We start from the raw sequence: 24,225 nt of genomic DNA on the forward strand, positions 1-24,225 counted from the left end.
GCGAGATTGCATAACCACCATACAGCCATCTCTATACCTGCTTTGCCTGCCACACACACACACACACACGACAAAAAAGAGCAATATTAAATATATGAATTTTGTTTTTACAAAAGGTTAAAAAAAATATAATAATTAAAAAAATATTATATTCTCGCCGTGATTCTCACGCACACACACACGCACACGGCCCGTGATGACGGTGACCGGAGGAGCGGAGATGTGTGACGTCAGGCGAGGAGAATGACAAGCGCCTCCAATGAGGAGCAGAGGATGCGCAGCGCGTGGACGGAGCTGCCGACAGAAGGCTAATAACCATGCCAACCGAGGACTGTGGCGCGCGCTGCTGATTAGGGAGAGTGAGAGAGAAGAAGAAGAAGAAGACGTGGACATTTATGTGAAGTGGACTTTAAGAGGAGAAGAGAGAGGTTCCTGCAGGAGGAAGAAGAACATCAAGGCGCTGGTAAAATCATCTTTGTTTCCTCTCTCTGTGGCGTGGTCCTCTGTGTGTGTGTGTGTGTGTGTGTGTGTGTGGCGCGCGCTGGATCAGACACTGCACTGCTGCAGCTCAATTAAAGTGACGGTAATATGCTCGTGTTAACTCTGCTAAAACATGCACGCGCGCCCGCGCACACACACACACAACCAGCTCGTGACACGTCGCTCGGTTGTGGTTAAATTAAACGGGCAGATGCTCGCGGGCTGCACGAGCTCGTGATACCGCAGTGACGTGGATCTTCTCCTCCGCTGCTGCTGACCTTCCATCGGTCGTTTGCAGTCACTGACGCGGTGTGCACGTGTGCGTGCACGAGAGTGCGAGACAAGGACGGAGACGGATGAAGAATAAGGCGGAGCGGTGAGGGAGGAGGGGTGTGTCGGGGAGGTGGAGGTGGGTGGAAGTGGGAGAGAGGGGGAGGTTTTTTTTTGTGAATGAAGCTCCACATCGTTTTGGCGCGCGCGCGCGCGCTCGCTCTGGCAGCCACAGCTGACTGAGCTAAAATTAGCCCAGCGCTGCTTTTATTTTTGTGTCTGCGTGCGCGACACTTTAATGTGTGGATAAGAATCCAAATCAACAGAAGTTCTTGAACGCACGCACGCCTGAGCACGCGCCACCAGCGGATACCATGTCCAAGGACGTCACGCGCTGTTTTTAGAAATGATCTAAAAATAGAATTTATTATTAATTATTGTTTTTGATTGAGTGGAGAGTGACGCGCTCCTCGTCAGTGAGGCATCGTTTAGGTAGGAATGTGGCGTGTTTTCCGTCACATGTTTATTTGTTTTGTTTTGTTCCATTCACACTCTGCTGCCTTGTTTTCGAGACGAAAATCCATCCATCCATCTATGGCGTCGGTGTTGTTTACACACCTGAAATTGCTCATCGGTGTCAGTGTGCAGCGTCAGAGCAGCCGGTGACGTCAGTGTCCAGTTGATTCTGTGATTTAATAACAGATAAAGGATCGAATGGGTGTGAAACATTGTCTTTGCTTTTTGGAGAACGGAGACAGATGTTACAATCACTTTATTCTGGGTTTTATCCCCTTGTTCACGCCCTGCTCTTCCTCATCCTTTCGTTCATAAACCTGTCTCTGCTCCTCCTCCTTGTCCTCTTGGCTCTTTTTTGTCATGTTTGAGTTTTAATTGTGCGATCATTGACCTTCACCATCATCTTCCACTTGCTCTTTGTTCATTTTTAATCAAACTGTTCAAAACACACACAATGATCATTGTCATCCACTTTCTTTGATTACAATGTTATTGTCATGCACCTTATCTTCCTTCCTTCCTTCCCTTCCTTGCTTCCTTCTCGTCTCTCCAGCCATGATTTTCTCTCTGGCCGCAGCAAAAGCCATGAGCGGTGGCGGCGACGGCAGCGGCCTCAACAGCTCGTCCCCCCTCGACCCGTTCGACTCCACCTGGAACCTCGGCGAAGATCCGTCCAACTCCTCCGTGGAGCCCGTCACGCGAACTCTGATACCCGACCTACAGCCGGCGACCACCGTCGTGGCCGTCCAGGAAGTCAGCCCCTGGGATATTGCGCTGTGTGTGACCGGGACACTCATCTCCTGCGAGAACGCTCTGGTGATCGCCGTGCTGTTCTACACGCCCACACTGCGGGCCCCTATGTTCATCCTGATCGGATCGCTGGCAGTGGCGGACCTGTTCGCGGGCCTCGGCCTCATCTTGAACTTTGTCTTCACGTACATGGTGGACAACTCGGTGGAGTTTGTGATGCTGCTGTCAGTCGGACTCCTCATCTCGGCCTTCTCGGCGTCCGTCCTGAACATTCTCGCCATCACGGTGGACCGCTACCTGTCGCTGTACAACGCCCTGACTTACCACACCGAGCGGACGGTCACCTTCACCTACGTGATGGTGGCGTGCATCTGGGTGTTGTGTCTCGCGCTCGGCTTGCTGCCCGCGCTCGGCTGGAACTGCTTGAGAGACGAGTCCGCATGCAGTGTTTGCCGCCCCGTGACCAAGAACAATGCCGTGGCGCTGGCGGTCACCTTCCTCCTGGTCTTTGCACTAATGATGCAGCTCTACCTTCAGATCTGCAAGATTGCCTTCCGCCACGCGCAGCAGATCGCGGTGCAGCACCAGTTTGTGGCCATCTCCACCACCAAAGGTGTCTCCACGCTGTCGGCCATCCTGTGTGCCTTCGGGGTGTGCTGGCTTCCGTTTGCCATGTACTCCATCGTGGCGGACTCCAGCTACCCTGTGATATACACCTATGCCACGGTGCTCCCGGCGACCTGCTGCTCCGTGATCAACCCCATCATCTACGCGTTCCGGAACCCCGACATTCAGAAGTCGCTGTGGATGGCGTGCTGCGGGTGCATCCCGTCCAACCTTTCCCTCAGACCCAGGACTTCCAGTGACGTGTAGCGTGGGAGATTGTTTGTTTTTTGTTTGGCATGACGGAAAACCGGCGAAAGGTTGGAAGGTTACAGCCAAGGAACGGCATTCCTGGTGGCAAATACCTCGCCTGGTCCACAGGGAGAAGGGAGGACAAAGAGATAGAGCTAATTCAAGACCATGTCCTGTCCGCTTGAAGAAAACCAAAAGTGGTGTTTGATAAGTTTGCCAACTGGGTCCTGGGTAGCACATGCGAGTATGATGATTTCTCCACAGGACCTTAGCTTGGGGAACACGGTGTGGTTATGCAATCAGAGGGAGTGAAGTGGTCTTATTATTATAATAATAATAATATTTATTATAATAATAATAATAATAATATTAACAACAAGGTACATGATTTCACGATGGTTGTATTTTGACAAAGACGTGGAGCTACGTTACGGCAACGATGAACTAGTGAACTACATTTGCAGGCGTTTATTTATAGACAGTGAGTGAGAGAATGACGATGGTTGTGTAAAGGTTGTCGTTTAAGAAAAAAAAAAAAAGCTCAATCATACATCGTCCCAATCCGATCTAATCTAATCTAATCTGCCCGTGTCATAATGCATAGGCGGACACCTGGAGTGGGTTTTCCATATTTAGGTCGACGTTGCTTGTCCTTGTGTGTGTGTGGGTGTGGGTGTGTATGTGTGGGAATAAAATACGCCCCCTGCTGGAAAAAAAAAACTAGTTTCTGAGCCGCACCCCCTCCCACGAAATCATCCCCCCCCTGCTGTGACACTGAGAGAGAGAGAGAGAGAGAGGGAGAGGGAGAGAGAGAGAGAGAGCTGAATTCAGCACCAAGGACAGCGCCACTGCAGAGCACTGCTACCCTGGGAACACTCACTGTGAGGAGGAGGAGGAGGAGGAGGAGGCTGGAAACTAGGCTACACTGTTCACTTAACACCACCCTGACACGGATGTAGCAGTTATCTGTCATATCTTAACGGTTTAGCGTTCATTACCTAGATTTAAAACCAGTTTCCTGCTGCAAGTTTAAAGGTCACACATTCACGTCTACATTTAGAAGAGGGAAAAAAGCAAAACTAACTAGACTGATGTTGTTATTGCAAACTTGAGGATCCACTGATACCAATTTCAGTCCAGTGAAAGCTTTAGAAACATAACGGTCATCCCCGAAGTAAACAAAATGTGTTCTTATTTGGGTACAATTAAAAGTCCACAAATAAGAGGGCGTCTTATATGTGAAAAAGTCATTTTAGGCTAAATTTACGGACACTTTTTTTTTTTCCAGGATCTTAAATAATTGACTGGAATAATCGATATCAACAGATGAATTTCATTGAGCCACGTTAAAACAACACTGAGACTTTGATTTTTCGTTTTCCTAAAATAACTTTTTTGTTCACTGCAGTTTACAGTTACAATTACTCCATGAATCGATTATTAAATGTATCGTCAACTATTTTGATAATCGATGAATCGGTTTGAATCGGGGTTTTTTTCATGATAAAACATGGTTTTCTGATTGTTTCAGCTTCTTAAATGTGAATATTTTCTTTGTTTCTTTGCTCCTTAGAACAAAGAAATCGGAATAATCTTGGCTTGTGGGCAAAAAACAAGACGTTTTGTAACATCTTCTGACTTAATGGTTAAAAGTAAGAGAACCGCCAAGAGTTGGAGCTCTAGGAGCGCTGAGTAACCTCAGAGAGGAAGATAGGAGTCGTTTATTTAAAATAAAACGCAGAAAATCATGAAAGAGCGAAACCAAAAAGTGTTGCAATCCAGTATCCCTCACCGAGAAGGTCCTGCTCCATCCGAATAACATAATAAACGAGTAACATCACCTGTGAATACGCCACTAAGCTCAGTCAAGTGTCCTGCAGCGCGGGGGAAATGACCACTCACTGTCTGTCTGTGTGTGTGTGTGTGTGTGTGTGTGTGTGTGTGTGCTGGAATCATAGCCATTTGTAATCAACCACCGTTTAAAATGAACTCACTGCAAACACAGACCCATGCAGACCGACTTTGTCCATCACTTCACACAAAAGGGAAAGAAAGAGAGAAAGAAAAAAAAAACAACAATAAATAGAGTGTGCGTTATTTTTCTTACACGATGCTGTAAAATAATGTTATTTTTGTAACTTTCATCAGGGTATGAGTCACAGCACGCGGCCGCTGCTTCCTATAAATAAAAGTCAAACATTACTTTGTGAGGAAAGAGAGAGAAAAAAGAGATGAGATGCTGAGAGAGAGAGAGAGAGAGAGAGAGAGAGAGCCATACTTTTCCAATGTAGTGTACTTATTATTAGGTTTGTGTGTGTTTCTGACCCCAAACCCTGTAACTTTGGTTTTTCTTGCTGTGGGAAATGAGACGTGATGCGGTTTCTGTTCCCGCGGCGATAAAAGACAACAGAGAGACGGGGGAGACGCCGCTCGAGCAGCGTTGTGTAAGACAGCGCTGCACAGTCAGACTGCACGTGACGTCACTTTGAGTCGTGTCGATGGAAGCAGGTTGTTTTTCCGCTTTCTCACTCCTCCTCCTCCACATCGTCGTGACAGACAAATCTCTTATTCTTTCACGTATCACCATCCCTTTTCCCTCCATTTTCCCCCCTCCCTCCATTCATTCATTCTTTCTTTCTTTCTTTCTTTCTTTCTTTCTTTCTTTCTTTCTTTCTTTCTTTCTTCCTTCCTTCCTTTCATCTAACACTCTGCTATCCTTGGCCTGCAGGAATAAAGCCGACCAGGCTCGGTCTAAAAATAGCAGGTACAAGAATGGAAAGAGAGGAGGAATGAATTTCACTAGAGATGCACCGAAAAATGAGGCGACCCAAAACATCCAACCATCCATTTTTTACCGCTTTATCCTCTGCGATAGGCGGGGGTCTATTCCCGCTAAGAGTCTGTCTAAGATCACCAAAGATGTGAGTACACGGTGGAACAGCGGTGGAAAGTCTCTGGGCAAAAGTGAAACTTGGCCGCATACAACACGACAATCACGTCACTACACCAGGGAACTCTCTCCCTCTCTCCCTCTCTCCCTCTCTCTCAGCAGCCAATTAAAGAGACGTTATTCCCTTAATTGCAGCACTGAAGTGTCTTCTACACAAAGAGGTTGACAACAATGAAAAGTGTGCTCTCAAAGGAGTCCGTCAACACTTGGTCGTTGCGACTGTACTCGACCCTCGTCATAAAGGTCACTGCTTAGATGACCACAAAATTAGATTAGGAAAAACAATGGTACGGAATTGGCATAATCATTTATTTCTGTTTCCGGATTTTCGGTTTTCAGCCAACAATTTTCATTTCGGTGCATCTCTAAATTTCACCTCCCCTCCGTTTTTGCTCTTTTGTCAGCACAAGTTTGTTTACATAAATCAGTCAAATCAGGGTTCAGGGTTCAGGGTTGGCGACTCGAGCCTGGACTTCAGCCCAGTCGAGTAAGAACCCCCTCACTTATCAATCAGGCTAGGCTAAGCTAAGCTTTTTGTCCCTAAACTACTAAAACAATTCAGGCGTGCAAATATTTTCAATGAAGAAAATGAAAAAAAAAAAATCCATGACAGAGCTAATTTTGTATCGGACCAAGTACGGCCTTCATAGAATTGTTTTATGCATTGATTAAATAAGTGTTTATGATGATGATGATGATGATGATGATGATACTGTGATGTCAGAAAAAAACAAACAAAATCATCTTTTTATTTTGTCCTGTACGTTCTATCACTGTCTCTCTTGTCTTTGTGAAAACATGGGGCGGCGATGATCTCGAGTACAAAATGCACTTTATGGGATGGAAAATGTTACACGTTGCACTTGTAAATGTTGAATGTAAAAAAAAAAAAAAAGAAGAAAAAAAAACAAGAAAGATTTATTTTTCATATCAATGTAAATAAGTGAGAGAGAAAAAATAAAGCCAACACAAGTGGAGAATAATTTGCCAAATAAAGACGACATTTGTGATTTATATTATGGTGAAGTGAGGATGTTTTTGTCCACAAACCAAAGTGATTCAGTTTTTTAATGATTTCTCTGTGAAAATATTCACATTTAAGAAGCAGAAACAATCTGAAACCTTGTTTTCATCATGAAAATAAGCTTCAAACCGAGTAATTGTTTCAGCTCTGTATGTGATACAGTGGATCGCCAAAAACAACAAGACGAGACCTTCGAGATCAACGTTCTCTGACATTTTATGGACCAAACGATATAATTGACAGGTTATACCCTTCTCCCTGTGAGCGCCCCCTGCTGCTGAGAAGTGAACACTCACTAAAACCAGGCCTGTGAATAAGGACAAAGCGATTTGAGACGCTGAACAAAAGTTCTAAGTTTACTAAGTATTGTTTCGTCACAGCACAGGAAACTGTGTTCGTAACCAGGTTACCACCAAAATATTAACGTAAACATGTAGGAAAGCGACATTTTAATGATTCTGGCGGCAGTTGAACGACAGTCCTGCTCTCTGTCTCCCTCTGTCTGTGTCAGTGGTACTGCAGCCTCACAGCAGCAGGAGTCTGTACGGACTTTTAATCAATGAAGGTATTGGAATTAGATTTCAAATAAAATGTCGATTTTATCATTCAAAAATATATTATTTTTTTTTATTTGAACTGTTTCTATTCTTTACTCCCTAAGAGTTTAAATTAGTTTCACGTCATCTCTGCCACTATTTTCTTAGGGAGAAACTTTGGATTTATATCAGATGTATTTATATATATGTATTTGATACATATACAAATATATATATATATATATATATATATATATATATATAAATATATATCCTTTGATTGAGCGCCAATGTGGTACATTCAAGTGTGACTCAACAGACTCAACCCAAGTTTGTGAGGTAGTTAAAAATAAAAAATAAAACAGCTGCTGCAGAATTATTTAACCACTTCCTGATTACACAACACAACACAACACAACAGCAGAAGAGCGAGAGACAAAGTGAGAGGAGGGAAAAAGACACATTTTTGTGTATGTGTGTGTGTGTGTGTGTGCATGATATGATGATATACAGGTTCTGGGGATAGTGTGTGTTACTCTCCTTCCCTCTACAGGGAGGTGAGAGAGCTCCACCATGAGGCCAGAGGCAAGTACTGTAAAGTGAAGACATGTAAAACTGAAGCACACACGCACGCACACTGATTACTAAATTAAACGTCAACTACTTTGATGACCGATGAATCGGTTTCAAGCTTTTTTTCCATGATTAAAACAAGATTTTCTGATGGTTTTAGCTTCTTAAATGTACCAGAGTTTGGATTTTGCAGCTCGCGAAGCTAACGAGGAGTTTCCAGACGGAACCCTGGCTGCAAATTAGATTTCGCTACCGCTATGGTGCGTCTGGATTACCAGGCTAATGTGTCATCGTTCAGTTTCATCCTTTACGTCGGACAAATCCTGTTTACTTTTGTATTTAAATGGAGTTTTTATTGCAGAATGTTTGAAATGATTAAGTCACAAATATCCTCTCAGGGTTTCATGGGTAACATTTGTGTTCAATGAATTTTCCACTCACCTCTCTCTCTCTCTCTGTGTGTCTCTGTCTCTCTCTCTGTGTGTCTCTGTCTCTCTGTTGTGTCACCATCTGTGTCTCAAAGTGTCTCCTCTCCTGTTCCCAAACCGAAACAGCACCAGCTGGTTCCTCCTGTACGCTGCCAAAACCCACAACAGCAGGAACCTGGAACCGAGCATGTTGACAGTGGTGGGCGTGTGACAAACGCTGGGGAAAAAACATAACCTTTTTAAATTATGCTGCACTTCAATAACACTTTGATGTATTTGTGACTCTCATTGATAGTCACGACACACGTGGATCAATTTATGTATGAAAACACGCTGGAAAAAAAGAGGAAAATATAGGAAATGGCTGTGAAATTTCAGGTATTCAGGTATAAGTATTCAAATTACATTGTTTTCTCTGATGTTGCGCTCATTTTGAGGGGGTTAACGTGTATAGAAACTCTAAAAATTTGGCCCGGTGGTCAGGACGGCGAAACATGCAATAGTGGCATACAGCAGAAACCCCGTTTGTAGCCCCAGGGCTCTATAGCGCCCCCAGAAGTCGGGTCATGGTCAGACAAAAGTCGTAAGATCGGGAAAATGACGTTAAATGCAAAATTTTGGATTTTTTCCATCGTGTCTAAGTCGCATTTAGTTGCTCTGATTTTAACCAAACATGGTACACTTGTTGCGCTCATGATTCCAAACAAATTTTGAATGTACTTCCATTAGCTCGCTGACCCAGAAGTCTAGATATTTATTCACAAAGTGAGCTGATTGCTTTTTGAACTGATTGAAGAGCTCCATCAGTTCAAACAGTGGCTGCTGGGCCACATCTACATTTAATTTGCTTATATTTACGTGTTTCTCCAATGATTTTAGAGGAATGAAACTAGCAGACAATGAGCCAGCTAGCTGACTCATGCTAGTTGAAAAGTTATATTATTAAGCTGTACATGTTTAATATTTGCTTAAATATACATTTTCAACAGACTCTGATTGCAATTGATTGTTAGAGAAACACATTTATTGTCATTGTCAGTGGAGTCCCTGAAATAGCCCTGGCCACCCCATAGATGAAAGTCTAGCTCCGCCACTGACTGAGTCCTACTATCTTTGTTTAAAATCGTCTAAAACTCGGTTGTGACTGTGTCCGGTGTTAAATACAAAAGTTATTTCACTGTGGTTTCGGTTCAGTGATTTAATACAAGTGGCTGGACTCACCTGTGGTCGAGGACGTTGTTGTACTTCAAAAACAACAAAAAAAGAAAACAAATCCAGAGAGAAGCAGACAGAAATCCAAAATCCAGTCAAAACAGTCCAGATACAGGTGGTGAAGGCGAAACACAACAAATATAAGTTAATACAACACGAGTGCGGGACTAACGATGACCAGGTGTGTCTACAAACTGCAACCGGAAGTGAAGTCGTATCCGACAGGTAAGGACGGAAATATTTCAAAATAAAATAGAAAACGTCAAAACGCCAAGTAATATTAGATATGTCGTTTACTTCATTAAATGTCGTGGTTTAAACTTTCTCTTCTTGTGTTGTCGTGTCCAAATGATGTTAATAAAGTTAAAAAGGGCAATACAGTGGAAGATAAAGTGGTAAACAATGGATGATGGGATGGATATGCCAACATACCAATACAAACAGGTGAATGATGATAAGGATAGCTGAACGATGAAGACAGGTGAGTGATGAGGACAGGTGAGCGATAAGGGCAGGTGAGTGATGAGGACAGGTGAATGATGAGGACAGGTGAATGGTGAAGACAGGTGAACGATGAGGACAGGTGAATGATGATGAGAGGTGGTGAGTGATGAGGACAGGTGGTGAGTGATGAGGACAGGTGAACGGTGAGGACAGGTGGTGAGTGATGAGGACAGGTGAATGATGAGGACAGGTGAGTGATGAGGACAGATGAATGATGAAGATAGGTGAGTGAGGATGAGGACAGGTGAATGGTAAAGACAGGTGAACGACGAGGACAAGTGAATGATGATGAGAGGTGGTGAGTGATGAGGACAGGTGGTGAGTGATGAGGACAGGTGAACGGTGAGGACAGGTGGTGAGTGATGAGGACAGGTGAATGATGAGGACAGGTGAGTGATGAGGACAGATGAATGATGAAGATAGGTGAGTGAGGATGAGGACAGGTGAATGGTAAAGACAGGTGAACGACGAGGACAAGTGAATGATGATGACAGGTGGTGAGTGATGAGGACAGGAAAACAATTCAAACATTTGTGTCCCCTTGTCCTTTTTTGTAAAAAACAAGTAAATTTCAAACAAGTTATTTTTTACATTAACTCAAGTACATTTTAGACCAATACTTTTACTTGTACAAAAGTTGAATGTTATCAAAATAGTGGTACTTTTACTTGAGTAAAATATTTCAGTACTCTTTCCACCTCTGGTATTATGTAACGCAGGAAAATACAGAAAACACAGGATTTATATTCACCATTTATTGTCTATAGTTACATGCATACTTGCTTACAGTTGGTTTTAGTGTGCAATACAGAGTTTTATTGTGTTCCATTATTCAGGTTATATTACTTCAGATGTATTTTTTGTTGTTTTTTTTAACTCGACAGGCTGCCTCATAACAAAACTCCATACATTATAATTCATTTCTCACATTTTCAACACAGAAAAACATTTTTTTAATATTATTTTTTTTTTTACAAGTCAGTAGCCATAGATACATAAGGGATGGCTGTTGGTTTTTTTCATCTCTGAATTTCTATTTTTAAATATATATAAAACAAGGTTTATTTCGTCTCACCAAATTTGGCATATTATGTGGACAAGTACTTCCAGTTGTGAAATACGGACCACATGTTTTTATTGTCACATCCAACAAGACAAAAGTATTTCACAGTCACTACTTTACATTCGGGGACACTCAAAGGCCGTTAAGTGCTTCAATCCAGAAAGATGCTGGCTGTATTTTTGAGTATTGGATATATACTGTATATATATATATATATATTGACGTTCTCTGGTCCATATGTGCTTTTTTTTAAATTCAGGAATAATGTCCATGAATACAAGTGTATTTTTTCAATAATCCACCAAAAAATAACCGACAACTACCCAGTAATATTAACCTCTCACATTAGACACAGCCGGAGTCATTGTTGTGGGTTCAAATAATCCAGGAAAACACAAACGGGGGATTTTGCTGGTCAAATGTCTTTCAGACATGTTTGGTAAAAACTGATTGTTTAACAGATCATCATCTACATTTTTGACTGTTGCAATATCAAAAGGTCCATAACCGGATTCGTACGTTAGCAAGACACACGGAAAGAAACAAACATCTACGATCAATCACAAGCTGAATATTGTTAAACATATGTGATTAACCTTTCAGCCATAACAGAGACAGCATTAAAGGAAATACAATATGTGTTGCATTTGTATTTCAATGCAAACATATATACTTACAGTATATGTCTTTTTTTTTTTTTCACCCACCAGAACAAAGAATATGTTATAATCTGCTCCACTTTGAATGTAAACCGAATATGAGCTTGAACTGTTCCAGCGCTAATTAACAAATGAAAGCTAAAGTTCATTATTACAATGAAAATAGAAGCACTGAGCGTTTTCATCTTAAACACAACTGAGACATTAGCATTAGCTGCAGTGCTACAGGCTGGATTACAGGCTGGATTAGAAACACTCCACTTCCACAATCCACAGATAGCTGCAGTGTATGAAATAAATGAAACGGATGGCGATTTTTGAATCCAGTTGTGCGATCTTTGCTTTGGCTTGACGGGGGATTTATGGGGGGGAGAAAAATTGAGATTATCATCCAACCAACGTCTCTCTTGTCTGGAATTAGATTTGTGTCAATATTGTATTTTATTGTTTGAAAATACACTTGTTCTTTGCGCTCCCTTATTTGTTATAAGTCGTCACGGGCTTGGAGTCGCTGTACGTCTGGAACTCGTGAGGGAGCGCAAAGAACAAGCGTATTTTTTTTAAACAATAAAATACCAATTTTCTTTAAATAATAAAACCGATTTTTTTTATTAGCTTCTTAAAAAGCGCTGTTTGCTTCATTGACATAAATCTAATTCCATAATCTTGTACCCTAATCCTGGCCTTGAGAGTAGCGACAACTATAAATAATATATATAGCACATTTCAAAAAATAAAAACACATTGTAAAAACACTTCAATCCGCTCATACTGAGGTTTTATCCAAACCTTTACTGAAAACAACAGATTCATATTTTACTGACGCATGTTTCTCTTACTCTTATGTATTATTTTGCCATTTCATGTGTTCACTCCACAGTTAAAAAAAAAAAAACTCCCACAGTCACCACAGACGCAGCGCTGATCCAAGGTTGTTAGGCTTTAACCTTTGACCCTGAAGCAGAATGCTTTGCGTGGAAAGCGCCTCTCACTTTGTGGGAAAAAAAATACAAATAAATCAATACCACAGCACGTCACATCTGTGAAGTCATGAGAAAATCACTAAAGCAAAAGCTCGACTCGCTTAAATTTTATGTTCAATTCCGACATTTGGAGGCTGCAGATTTTAACGATTTCATCGCTAAACTCTTGACGACGCTGGTGTTTGTTTTTCAAACCAGCTTAATCCTGGTGGTTGGCATTTGTATTACGCGTCCTCACCGACAGGACATTGGACACTGTACGACTTGCGATCTTTATACATTGATTATACTTGCTAAATATAAACCACTGAATAATCTAAAAAATATATCATTTTTTTGTGTGGATTGTTTTGTCTGCAGCTTCTTTCTTTTTTTTTTACGTGCGTATAATTAATTAGCCGCATGTTTGCATCTTTGGAGGAGCTAATTCTATCGTATTCACGCAACCACGCACCAGGAGAGTGCGCTTGATTTAAACCCCACACAGCCCTGCCAAGTGGAGCCATCTCCCGCTAAAACGTCTCTTTTCCCTGAATGTCCATGACTTGTTTCACAACATTTGGCATTTACGTCAAGATTGCACGATAATTCACTTTTCTTTTTTTTTTTTACCTTGTGCTATATCATGTGTTTTGTAAACACATGAGCCCACTCTCATTCACTCGTTCACCGAGCAGGGGCCTCGCCTGCCTACACTTTAAAAGTCAAAACCTGTGCAGAGAAAGAGCTCGGTGCATTTAGTGAGTGGTTAAATATGAGTGGACGGAGGTGGGAGAGTGCTCTAATAAATGAGTGTCGTCAGTTGAAGTGCTTAATATTCAGAGAGGATGTTTGTCAATGTAACGATGCATCAGTGATTAAAGTAACCCATTCATCATCACCACAGCGTTCACAATCATTCACAGCCCAGTTTTGTTTTTCTTTTTTCTTTTTTTGTTTTAGTCGGACCACTCGTTCTCGTCGAGCTCGGAGTCGTCGTCGGACTCGCTGTACTCCACGGCGATGCGGCGCGACAAGATCGTGGCCACGTCGTTGCCCACGGGCTCCCTCTTCGCCTCCTGCTCCCTCTGCTCCTGGACCTTCCTCAGCTGGATACCTGACGAGATAGAAGGAGGAAATGACAGTGGCGTTCGTAACTGGTCCGCTGTCTTTTGATAAAATTCTACATAGAAAACCAGTGAAAAGCAGTGATTTAAAATCCCACTCAAACTTCTGTCTCTAAAGCAGTCTTTAATTTTAAATTACAATAAGTTCAAACGTGGCGACGGAAGCTCGGCCCTCTTTCCGTGTGAAAAACAAAATGCTTTGGTCACGTACGAAACCCGCAGAACAATAAAGTTTTCGGAATCACAACGATCTCACGTTCGATAAAACACCCGCGGAGGTCACCACGTTTTGCCTCCTTCCACATCGCGGGGTTCACAGCTGCTCGCCAGAGCACTATAACGGAGCAAACTGCTAACGCTTTATTCGCAAAGACCGATGAACATCTCACAGGCGTCCAGTTTTAAAGGCTTCATCCAAGAGCTTGAGCCAAGGCAACTGCAGGCCGCCAGTGTCCCACCCATGGCCCAGTGGACAGAACGTTAAACAACCACATGAAATTAAGTTAAAACGTAATAATAAGGAATGGAATTCGAATGGGATCATAGAGGAAAATTGACAACCCCTTAGTACCTCTACGTATGGCGGCCAGCAGGTCGGAGCGGGCGTCGCTCATTGGGATCATCCCGATCATGGTGGACTTCCTCGTCATGGGTGGCGCGTCGGCAGTCGCCTGCTGGCCCATGGCAGCGTGCGGAGGCGGCGAGTGCACCAGGTGTCCAGCGGGCATTCCAGGCGGTGGCGGCGGGGGAGCAGCGGGCGGCGCGCCTGACGGCGGGTGAGAGGGAGACGGCACGTAGTTGGCCGGGGGAGGAGGAGGAGACGGAGAGTAAGGGCGGGAGAGGGCAGCGGAGTTTGGGGGAACGGCGGACGCAGCGGCGGCGGCGGCGGCAGCAGCAGCTGAGGGCGGAGACGTGGTGGAGTCAAACGCCGTCTGTGCGGAGGGGATGGTCGGAGGTGGCGGGGGCGGAGCCGGTGGGATGTAGTACTCCGGGATGGTGGAGGGTTGACCACTAGTCGGAGAGAAGGAGAAAGGATTTGTTGAGCGTTAACACATAAGCACAGACGGGAGATAACGCCGGGGTGAAACCTACCCGTGTCCAGCCCGGTAATCCTTCACTAACTGCTGCCTCGGCCCGTTTACGGTCGAGTCTCCACCAGCCGGGACCCCGTGTCCAGAGGGGGTCCGACCCAGGGACGCCACGTTCCTCCCCGCCGCCGCAGGCCCTCCAGGCCCGGGAGGCTGGTTGGCTGGCCTGAGGCCGCGGTCCAGCGACTGAGTCTGTGCCGTGGCGCTGAGGTGATCCCTGGCGTGGTGGTCAGCGAGGTGGGCGGCGCTGGGGGTCTGGGTGGATGGGTGGTTGGGGCTGGCTGGGTAGGAGTCCGACGCCATTGATCTGTGGGAGGAGGAACAAGATGTCCCATAATGTGAGTTAAATATGTTTTCTGACTTTCTGTCTTTGAAAACCTGGGGGGGGGGGAACGGTTCTGAGGTGACAACATTGCAGTTTTCCACAGATTTCAATAGTACTTATTACTGTGTGAAACTTGCCTTCACCAGAAGAGGGCAACAAAGAGCTGTAATCTAAAACTGTGACACAGTGTTTTTTTTATTGATAAAATGGATTCATGAGTATTTTAAACGATGTTCTTATTCACCATTTTATGTTTTATGATTACATATCTTGTTATTTTTTAAAAGAAAACGATACGTATATTTAGAAATCGTATGATTATATAAACTGCAATGTGAATCCTCTGGATTTCTAATGTTAACAATGTTTTTCTAAGGATTAAGACCTGGTCTTAGGGTTAGTGTAAAGGTCACAAAACCAGCGTGTGTGTGTGTGTGTGTGCGTGCGTGTTTATACCTGCTATCTGGGGACAGGGAGCCTTCTGAGGACATGCCATGGTAAGGTGAGGGCGTGAGCCTCGCGTCCGGTCTGAACTCTTTATCGTAGGCCAAAACGTTCCATTCCTGACGCCGATTACGAGCCTTGCGCACCTTTAAAGGACAGAAAGGTTTCACAAATCAAGCGGTGCCAAGTTGACCCGGCATGGTCGTACCTGCTACTTTTTTTAGGGTTGTGAGTTAGTAGGTGAGTGTTTTTTAAAGAATTGAACCAAGTTTTCTGATTTTTTTTCTTCTTAAATGGGAAATAATTGTACAATAAATCACCACAGACCTTCTTCACCTCTCTGCCCGGATCTTCAACCTGCTTCTGCTGCTCCTGGAACATAGACGGACAGACATGGACACATTTATAGAGACAGATGGACAACAAGGGAAAAACCAACAACCGGCGAAACAGTGACTTCTATTTCATTCCTCTCGTGTAAAAGGGGGCAAACATTTACACGTCATCAGCTTCTTCACCGTGGGGTAAAATTAATACCTGCCACACACACATACACGCACACACACAGCACCGACACACACACACACACACACACAGCACTGACTAAACAAAGAGAGGAAATAAAAAACGGTTGACGTGACACGCATGAGACAAACAGAGGGAAGTGTGTGTATAGGAATGAGTCGTACCTGTGTTAATGTGCTTTAAAACTGCTTAATGTCTAAAGTGTGGTAGTGGGGGGGTGGGGGTGGGGGGGGATTGTCTTACAGAGATGGACAGGGGGCTCCTGGGTGGGGCCTGTCTGGAGTGGGGCCTGTCGGGGTGGGCAGCACAGCCCTATGGAAACATGGGAGAAAAACAAGCTGCTGTGTTAGACTGAGCAGAGGAAGAGGAGGAGGAGGAGGAGGAGGAGGAGGAGGAGGTGGGGTGTGTATGTGGGAGAAGGAAAGAAAGAAAATCCGGAGAAGATCTGTTTATCCTCTTAAAGCTTTGTGAAAACTACTTTTTTTATTATCTTTGATGGCGTTTCCAGGTTGAAGGAGGATGGAACAGAAAGAAATGTGATCGCCGTTGAAAACAAAATACAACAGCAGATGTTCAGAGGGTTTCAGTAAACGTGAAAGAGAAAAAGTCTGTCTGTAACAATGTTTCAAAATTATCCACGTACAATAACCACCATCAGGAAGATCTATGTCGTCATCGTAAGGAAAAAAATGTATCACGTATAAGTTCAACATATTGAAAGTCCATCTGTATTTGGACATGAGATGAGAGGAAACTTTGGACTTTGTAAGATTAACATTAGTGAATAAAAACATTGACATTGTACTTTAGAAGTGACATCAAATATCCAGAATGTGCTGAGAGACAACAGTGTGAAACACCTGTGTCTTTACCCGACAGATCACAGGAGATACTAAACTTTAAAAAAAATGTTTTTAAACATTTTGTTCTGGAGCTGCTTCAAGACAAGACTGCGCTAGAACAGCCGTGATATCACATCAGGATATATGGAATTAGACTTGTGTCAATATGTTCAAACGACACTTTTCTCAAAGCAAATGAAATATCGATTTAATAATTCAAAAACATTGTATTTTATTGTTTGAAAATACACTTGGTTTTTTGTTTGTGGGCGGGCCTTAGGAAGCTGTCTGCTGATTGGATAGGCAGCTTCATAAGGCCCGCCCACAAACAAAAAACCATGGTGCAAAGAACAAGTCAAGGAGCACAAAGAACAAATAAGAGAGCGCAAAAAAATAAGGGAGCACAAAGAACAAATAAGGGAGCGCAAAAAAGAAATAAGGGAGCGCATTAAAACAAATAAGGGAACGCAAAAACAAGTGAGGGAGTGCAAAGAACAAATAAGGGAGTGCAAAAAATTAATAAGGGAGCACAAAAAACAAATAAGGGAGCGCAAAAAACAAGTGAGGAGTGCAAAGAACAAATAAGGGAGTGCAAAAAATGAATAAGGGAGCGCAAAGAACAAATAAGGGAGCGCAAAAAACAAATAGGAGCACATAAAACAAATAAGGGAGTGCAAAGAACAAATAAGGGAGCACAAAAAACAAATAAGGGAGCACAAAGAACGAATAAGGGAGCACAAAGAACGAATAAGGGAGCGCAAAGAACAAATAAGGGAGTGCAAAAAACAAATAAGGGAGCGCAAAGAACAATTAAGGGAGCGCAAAGAACAATTAAGGTAGTGCAAAGAACAAGTGTATTTTCAAACAATAAAATACTATATTTTATTGTTTTATATTTCATTTGCTTTGAAAATATTGACACAAATGTAATTCCATGTATGTCCTCATATTCACTCATGTGTCAGAGCGTTCAAACCTGCCCAGCTGCTGCTGTATCGATCACCAGTGACACAACAAAGCAAAGCTCCACGGTGAGCACAAGGACAGGAAGTCGTACCGTGAAATATTTGCAAAAAAAAAATAGAAAGGAAATGAACAGACTAGCAGATACAGGCAGCAGATGAATGCATTTCACGTACATCAATACAAATACAAAGACACTCACATACAAACACTGTGCATATATGCAGTACACACACACACACACACACACACAAACACACACGCACCTTCTGCCGTCTCTTCTCTTTGCGTTTGTCCTCGGTGGCCTGCAGCATCTTCTCTTTCCACAGGTTGAAAAAGTACGAGGGGTCGGTGTAAAACTTCAGAGCGTCCCTCTTGTCATCTCTGCGTGGACAAAACAAAACAAACAAACAAACAAACAAACAATGTTTTAATACGCTTTTACAAAGAAAACATGACTAAAGGACGACACTGCTCACCTGTACGGACTGAGGATGTTGAGCGGGGGAGGTTTGTCGCAGCGATGGTACATCTCCACCACGGGGTTGGGGACTGAAGTTCGCGACACCACCTGCTGGTCCTGAATGGTACTGCTCTTAAAGGCCTTTCTCATGTTGATGTCCTGCAGGGAGACTGAGAGAAAACAGGAGGAAGGACGGAGTTACAGGTGATACAGGGAGGGTGTACGACACACACACACACACACACACACACACACACACACACTGTCCTCACCCTCTTCCACAGTGGAGTCGAGTTGTGTGACTTTCACAGCCAGCTGGTCCACTCTCTCCTGTAAACCGCTCATCCTCAGGTAGAAGCTGTTGGCCTCATTAAAGAGTTCACCAAATATGTCCTCTGCATGACGACCTACACACACACACACACACATTTATCTCATAAATGGAACACGTCCATGTTCATTTTTTTTAAACATGGTCCATCGTCACAACATGTCGACAGTTACACACTTTGTGTTGATTTCATCACCATCATCATCACCATCACCATCACCATCACCATCATCATCATCATCATAAAAAGTCTTTCTCTGGATTCTCTGCACAAAACAAACCTTCAGTCCAGACTCTTCCCACTGGAGAGAGTAACTAACTAACTAACTAACTAACTAACTGACTGACTGACTGACTGACTGACTGACTGACTAACCCAACTGCTGCACGTTCCTTCTTGAACTTCAGTCACACTTGAACTTCTTGTCTCCTGATGGTGCGTCACTCACTCAGGCTGCCCAGCTGCTTGATGATGGCTGCCAGCGTGCTGTTGGTCACACACTCCAGCTCACTGGTCACTCCATCGGGCAGCGCCCCGCGGCACAGGTGCCTCGGCTCGATGTTCCTCTTCACCAGCGGCATGCTGCTCTACGCCTGGACACAGGACACGGGACAGGAAGTGACATCACATCCAAAATATCCTGCGTAAACATGTAAACAACAACGTCCTGACTACAGAAACAAAGAGGACAGAGACAGGGAAGGCAGAGAGGACAGAGAGGATAGAGAGGACAGAGACAGGGAAGGCAGAGGGGACAGAGAGGACAGAGACAGAGAGATAGACTCAGAGGACAGAGACAGCGTCACTGTGCTGCTTAATGTCAACGTGGCATAGACGACGAGCCAAGAGTCAAATGAGCCAGAAAAGCTTTTCTACACAGAGTTAATGAACTGGAGAGACAGTGAGAGAGAGAGACAGAGAGAGAGACAGAGAGACAGACAGAGAGAAATGTGTAAAGTCTACTTTTCATCCTCAGCATCCTGCACACTTGTCTTTTTCCTCAATGTTTTCCCTCTCTCTGCTTTCATCAATAAATAATCAACAATCATTGATAAATCATCAATAAATTATTAATAAATCATCAATAAATAATTGACAACGTATCAATAAATCATCAATAAATCATCAATAAATTATTAAGGAAGCTTTTGTGTGTGTATCTGCGTCAAGTTTCAGAACAAACCGTTCAGCCACTGCTGAGAAAACAGGGTTTTATTCTTTTCCTGGGCACTTCCGTTTACTGATGATGTCATCAGCAAACCTCACCACTCCTCTCGCCACCGCAGCTCCTCCTCGTGCGGGCACTAGTCCGGGCACATCCGGTTGCGCACATTCAAGCGCAGAAGAAGAAGAAGAAGAAGAAGAAGAAGGACTCTGGTTGTAGAGCTGAGAGCTGACGCGCTGATTACGTCACTTCCAGGTACCTGGCCAATCACAGGACAGTGGGGAAGCCCCCGTTGGCTGGCCAATCACAACACAGTCTGCGTTCTGGGGGTGTGATTTTGGTCTGACGAGAGCGTTTGCAGCGACTAAGATGTTTTTCTCCATGAAAACAAGTTCATATTTGTAAATAGACCTCCATAACTAACATTTATGTGCGATACGAGCATCCGATGTCACCTTTAATAAATCAATCATCAATAAATAATCGCTGTTGTTTATGCTTGTTCATACTACTACAGCTTTAGTTTCATTAATAAAAATGCCCTTTAACCAGATCCAGACTGTTCTGGATTCTTCATCCTCTCCACACTTTGAACTGGGACAGAGAATCTGGGACACTGTGACACATCTCTGTCCTCACAGCTCAGCGTTAATGTGTCCACGTCCTGATGTCCGTGGTCTGTGTGTGTGTGTGTGTGTGTGTGTGTGTGTGTGTGTGTGTGTTGAAATTGCGCTGAGGTTGACACATTTAATTGTGAGGGAGAAGCATGAGCATTGTCCTCACACACACACACACACACACACACACACACACACACACACACTGACCTGTTTACTGGGAATAAAATGAGATGGAACAGAAATGTACTTTCTATGATAAATGCATGGTTTTCTGATCACGACTGAGAGTGAGGCTGCAGACTGTTGTAAATAATCCTGGAATTCTCTCTGCTCAATCCACATTTTTCCAAATGTGTCGCGGAAATGAATACGAGGACATTGTCATTGATTTGTGTATCAAGCTTCGTCTTCTTCTTCTTCAAAACAACAAAAAAAAAACATTCTGCTCGTCTGTAGAAACATTGTGATCTATGATGGCGTCCAAATGATCTCAGAAGTCCGATATTTAAATCACGTAAATCAGAATTTAAAGTTTATACTACAGCCGTCTTTCAAAGGCTCGTCCGTTCGTCCTCTTCATACTGCTTCAAAATGTCTTCTCCACTTTCATGCAGCAGAGTGGGTTCCCTGTCAGGTTTCCATGACAACGTTCTGATTGCTTTCTTCTGCTTCTCTGCTGGTGTCCTCAACAAGTCTCAAAAATGCCTTTTAATAGAATTATTAGTATGACACATGAAATATTCCACTCACTCACTCACTCACTCACTCTCCTACATCATACTGTATATATACACTCATTAAAATGTGTGTATTATGACGTACAGATGTGTGTATTACGACGTACAGATGTGTGTGTATAATGACGTACAGATGTGTGTGTATTACGACGTACAGATGTGTGTATTATGACGTCCAGATGTGTGTGTATAATGAAGTACAGATGTGTGTATTACGACATACAGATGTGTGTATAATGAAGTACAGATGTGTGTGTAATGACGTACAGATGTGTGTGTGTATAATGACGTACAGATGTGTGTATTATGACATACAGATGTGTGTCTATTATGACTTACAGATGTGTGTATTATGGCGTACAGATGTGTGTGTAATGACGTACAGATGTGTGTATAATGACGTACAGATGTGTGTGTATAATGACGTACAGATGTGTGTGTGTATAATGACGTACAGATGTGTGTGTGTATAATGACTTACAGATGTGTGTATTATGGCGTACAGATGTGTGTGTAATGACGTACAGATGTGTGTATAATGACGTACAGATGTGTGTGTGTATAATGACGTACAGATGTGTGTGTATAATGACGTACAGATGTGTGTGTGTATAATGACGTACAGATGTGTGTATAATGACGTACAGATGTGTGTATTATGACGTACAGATGTGTGTGTGTATAATGATGTACAGGTGTGTGTGTGTATAATGACGTACAGATGTGTGTGTATAATGACGTACAGATGTGTGTGTGTATAATGACGTACAGATGTGTGTGTGTATTATGACGTACAGATGTGTGTGTGTATAATGACGTACAGATGTGTGTATAATGACGTACAGATGTGTGTGTGTATAATGACGTACAGATGTGTGTGTATAATGACGTACAGATGTGTGTGTGTATAATGACGTACAGATGTGTGTATAATGACGTACAGATGTGTGTGTGTATAATGACGTACAGATGTGTGTGTGTATTATGACGTACAGATGTGTGTGTGTATTATGACGTACAGATGTGTGTGTAATGACGTACAGATGTGTGTGTGTGTGTATAATGACGTACAGGTGTGTGTGTGTGTATTATGACGTACAGGTGTGTGTGTGTGTGTGTGTGTGTATTATAAATGGACAGAATGTGTGGAATAAATCTTGCACTGCACCTTTAACACTCATATAAAAACACAGCTACGGACTAAACAATGAACGATGTCTACATGACGTCGTGGATCAGTGCAGGAGACCAGAGCTACAGTCCATCTTTAGAGGGTCACATGATGTGTCTCTTACTCTCTCCTGATAAAGACACACAAACATTACTGCGTGTGTGTGTGTGTGTGTGTTGTAGCTAGGGATGTGAATCAGTGTTGGTGAAAATCAGCAAAAGCATTTTAGCTGAGTCATGTTTGATCGGTTTATTTCTTCTTATTTGTTACACAGTTGGAGATGTGTGTCTTTGAAATGACTCAGCACGAATGTCCGAAATGACTGTATCACACTAATATCAGTATCAGTAGATACTGGAGTTTGTGATATCGATATCGGTGTGGGTAGATAGTCGAGTTAGACGGATCAATATTATTATATAATATTTATTATATATTATACTGTGTATAATCTAAATAGTTCATCACAGTTAAATGTGATTATTGCCTCTGCTGTGAATCATCACACATATATTATCTGTGTCTTAAAGCAAAAGCAGCTCAATTAAGCACATGTTATAAAAGAGATCGAGACATGAAGAGGTAAGAAACGATCCATGTATACAGTTTATACACATTTATTGTATATATATATACACATATATTGTATATATATATATATACACACACACACACACACACACAAAGGTATATATGTGTATGTATATCGACACACGCTTCACAGGAATTCACGTACATGAACATTGATATAATTAACCATCAAATGTCGCTGAACTGAATAAAGAACGAGTCATTGACGCAGAGCTGAACACACACACACACACAAAGGTAACATTTTAACATGATCACGTCATAGTAATCTGCGACGATGGTGTTAGCGGAGTGCGTCCGTGTGTGTGTGTGTGTGTGTGTGTGTGGAGTCCACGCCTGGAGATGAATTAGGCTCTAATTAAAAAAAACACGCATATCCATCAGTGTGGATTGTGCGCGCGTGCGTTTACGATGCAGTAACAATAACAAACACATGCACGCACACAACCACACACACACACACACATATTTAAACGCACTCACCTTCGTCCTTTTCTGTCTTTTTTTTCTGCGTCTTTCGTTAATTTGAATGCTCCTTTTCTTCCGCCGCGGCTTCGCATTTTATTTCAGCTCCATGTTCGGAGGAGCACAGGTGGGTGGATGAACGGATGAACGGATGGATGGATGATGGAGGAGGAGGAGGAGACGGAAAGCCTTTGAAAAGAAGAAATGTGGGCCTTGAGCGCGGCGCAGCTGTGGATTAGATTGAGGTTGTTTCCACGGTAGCGTCCGTGGAACTGACGAGCGTCGAGCTGCGTCCTGCTCCGAGCCAAGAACACTTCCGCCCTGCATTTCAAAATAAATGTCCAAAGTAGATTTTCACGGGGAAACAAAATAGACGTGTTTTTTTATCTTATGTTTACTGATTTACATCTACTCTGCTACGATGTGTTGATTCTTCATTGTGTTGTGACGGAAATGAAACAGATGTGTTGTCTTATTATAATCTGTCAAACCTTAATGAACACATGAATGTCTGATATTCAGTCAGAGTGATTTTAATTTGACCACAGAGTGTTTTCCATCCTTTTCTCGCGCTACTTTTCTTGC

At 43.0% G+C, this 24,225-nt stretch overlaps 2 protein-coding genes across 3 annotated transcripts; one reads left to right on the top strand and one right to left on the bottom strand.

Moving 5' to 3' along the window:
* Positions 1–342: 342 nt before the first annotated feature.
* On the top strand, positions 343–5,509 carry gpr185b (G protein-coupled receptor 185 b). The gene is made up of 2 exons (XM_058623626.1): positions 343–463; positions 1,820–5,509. Exon 2 carries the CDS (start codon positions 1,822–1,824, stop codon positions 2,887–2,889), a length of 1,068 nt encoding a protein of 355 aa, XP_058479609.1. The 5' UTR covers positions 343–463; positions 1,820–1,821; the 3' UTR covers positions 2,890–5,509.
* A 7,976-nt stretch (positions 5,510–13,485) lies between these two features.
* zgc:109889 (uncharacterized protein LOC553542 homolog) lies at positions 13,486–23,926 on the bottom strand. 2 transcript variants are annotated; one of them, XM_058625680.1, is made up of 11 exons: positions 23,659–23,926; positions 19,340–19,484; positions 18,832–18,966; positions 18,576–18,729; positions 18,363–18,480; positions 16,535–16,603; positions 16,094–16,138; positions 15,779–15,912; positions 15,002–15,304; positions 14,481–14,920; positions 13,486–13,899 (listed from the first exon to the last, which is right to left on the bottom strand). In XM_058625680.1, exons 2-11 carry the CDS (start codon positions 19,470–19,472, stop codon positions 13,742–13,744), a joined length of 1,689 nt encoding a protein of 562 aa, XP_058481663.1. In that variant the 5' UTR covers positions 19,473–19,484; positions 23,659–23,926; the 3' UTR covers positions 13,486–13,741. The 2 variants fall into 2 exon arrangements, with proteins under 2 accessions (XP_058481663.1, XP_058481664.1); XM_058625681.1 differs by lacking the exon at positions 16,535–16,603.
* Between the last annotated feature and the right edge of the window lie 299 nt (positions 23,927–24,225).

Source organism: Solea solea, chromosome 3, assembly GCF_958295425.1.
Source record: "Solea solea chromosome 3, fSolSol10.1, whole genome shotgun sequence".
Classification (NCBI taxonomy): domain Eukaryota; kingdom Metazoa; phylum Chordata; class Actinopteri; order Pleuronectiformes; family Soleidae; genus Solea; species Solea solea.